Here is a 2,500-nt window from a genome sequence, read left to right as displayed (position 1 = left end):
CCTGAGGGAAATCTAGGAAAATAAACTGACAATAATAAAAAGACAGGATGTGTAGTTAAGAATAACTGTGTGGTTTTCTGTTTCTCTATGTAAGAGAAATAATAAAACATTATAATATAACATTTGTCTGGTTGTAGCAGTGGTGAATAAGATATTCATGTATTTACAGGTGCAGCTCTACCTCCATATGTCAAGATACTTAACGTCACAGGAGATGGGGTGCTGCTGGAGTGTTTGGTTCGAGGTGCTTATCCAGAGCCTCAGGTCGAGTGGCAGACGAGTGATGGGAGCGTCGTCCATGCTGAGGAGCCGCAGGTCTCTCCAAGAGGACACCGCTTTGACGTCCTCCTCCTCACCACCGTGAAGAAGACCAACATGTACCGCTGTGTGGTCAAGCAGGACGGCTTCGGCCATGTGATTGATAATGAGCTCTTTGTGCCAGGTGAGATTCTTTACATGTACTTATACATATACTGTATATACATATAAATGTATGCGTGTGTATGTATAAACACATAATGTAGTAATGTCCGTATATTTTCTTCTGTCCTCAGACAATCTCTTCGAGGACAAGTCCTCCCATTGTACCAGTGTGCCCATGGTTGTGATAATAACTATAATAGTAGCTCTGGTCATTGATCATCTGGTTGCATTTCTAGTAAAGAAAATCATGAACCAGAGGAAAAGTAAGTTTTTCTTTAAGTGATTTTAACAATAAATTCACAATGTATTCAAATCAAGGGAACAGAAACTTTAGTCTGTCTCATATTAAGACAGAAATTCTCTTCAACCAACCACAAGATGTGCAGATCTGAGGAAGGGCTGCAACCAACAACTACTTTATACTATATCGATTAATCTGTCGAGTATTATTTAGATTATTTAATGATCAATACTCATCTTCTTGTACAGTGCTCTTTCTATAGGTTTTACAAACATAACTTTTCAAGTTCAAGATATATTTAATTCGCCTCAATTCAAGATCCCTTTAATTAAGTGAGACTGTTTTGTAGTTATCATGAATTATGACAAGTCAGAATTAAACTGAACATGACTGAAACTGCAATTTAATATAGTAATAATATAACTGAATTATAGACAAACCCCACACACATGAATGGAAATCTAGTTTGGATCTTACTTGTCTTAATATTTAATTTTGTTTTGTCGAAATAGCAGAAATCCTAATGTTGAATGTTGAATTGTAAACTTGTGTTTCAGAGATGTTGAAGCGTCGGTCAACTGGTGGTGACGCTGTACCTGATGAAGCAGGTACATTGAGTGACACAGTAGTTCAAGTGTTTATTGCTTCATTAACAGTTGTGGTTGTTTGATAGAGTTTGTGAACAAGATCATGTATTTTAATACAGCTTTTTTAAATTTAGTGTATTATTCTGTTCGCCTGTTGAATCATTTACAATTACAATTCATTTTCTTAGTGTCAGCTGTGAAACTCAAGTGTTGAATTGTAAACTTGTGTTTCAGAGGAGTTGAAGTCTCAGTTACCTGATGGTGACGCTGTACCTGATGAAGCAGGTATATTGAGTGACACAGTAGTTCAAGTGTTTATTGCTTCATTAACAGTTGTGATTGTTTGATAGTTTGTGAACAAGATCATGTATTTCAATTAGGGCTGTCAAACGATTAAAATGTTGAATCAGATTAATCACAGGGAAGCTGTGATTAATTTTCTATTTGTATTATTGAGATAAATGACAGAAGGCGGATATATACATTTAACATTTGTTTTTTTTATTGATAAAAAGTCCAAATGATAGTTATTAAACTAAAACATACCACACCATAATTATTTTTAACTTTCTCTTTGCTTTGCCTCTTAGCAAACATAGGATGATGTTATTTAGATATATATATTTTTTTAATCAAACTCAAAGAACCTTTATCCTAATCAATCGGGGCTTCTTAGCCTTTGCTCTCTTTTTTTTTAGCAAATATAGGATGGTTGAATAAAACGTTTCCTTTTCTTTTTTAAATAAAACAAACAACCAAACCTTTACACATTTAAATATGAATGTGAAATCTGAATCTGAGCCCATCTGCAGAAGCAGTGTTGAGCCAGTTCACACTTAAAAAGAACCAGTTCCAAGTTCAGTTCATGCAGATGAAAATGAACTAGTTCACGTTCACAGTTCATGTTTTATTGGGATGATTCAGGTGACAAACGTCCGGTCGTGTGTTTGGTTCTGAATCGATGGAGTCGGATCATGTCTGCGTGTCGCTCATTTTAACACTGAGTCCTGACTGTGAGCGTCTCGTGTTGGACTGAGCACAACATGTTGACGAGTCATTTTCATGATGTTTCAATGAGTCTGATAAACTGTGGAATCAAACCAACACTCAGTGACTTCCTGTGCTGATCAGGTCCTGAGAACTAGTGATGAGTGTGTATTAGTTCCAGTGAAGCCGAGTGGAGGAGGACACAGAAACTCCAGCTCGGTACAAACCAGCTTCTGCTCTGATCCTGAAGCAGCTGATCACT

At 36.5% G+C, this 2,500-nt stretch overlaps 1 protein-coding gene across 1 annotated transcript in view; it reads left to right on the top strand.

Annotated features, from left to right (window-relative positions):
* The window catches only part of LOC118102867 (CD276 antigen homolog), a 9,559-nt gene extending 7,839 nt beyond the window's left edge, over positions 1 to 1,720 (top strand). The window contains exons 5-8 of the mRNA XM_047339293.1: positions 170 to 442; positions 555 to 686; positions 1,222 to 1,272; positions 1,486 to 1,720. Coding sequence (XP_047195249.1) covers positions 170 to 442; positions 555 to 686; positions 1,222 to 1,272; positions 1,486 to 1,598 — 569 coding nt within the window. The 3' untranslated portion in view covers positions 1,599 to 1,720. The remainder of the gene's footprint in view (positions 1 to 169; positions 443 to 554; positions 687 to 1,221; positions 1,273 to 1,485) is intronic.
* Positions 1,721 to 2,500: the final 780 nt, after the last annotated feature.

Source organism: Hippoglossus stenolepis, chromosome 3 (genome assembly GCF_022539355.2).
Source record: "Hippoglossus stenolepis isolate QCI-W04-F060 chromosome 3, HSTE1.2, whole genome shotgun sequence".
NCBI lineage: Eukaryota > Metazoa > Chordata > Actinopteri > Pleuronectiformes > Pleuronectidae > Hippoglossus > Hippoglossus stenolepis.
This window is presented reverse-complemented; position numbering and strand designations above follow the sequence as displayed.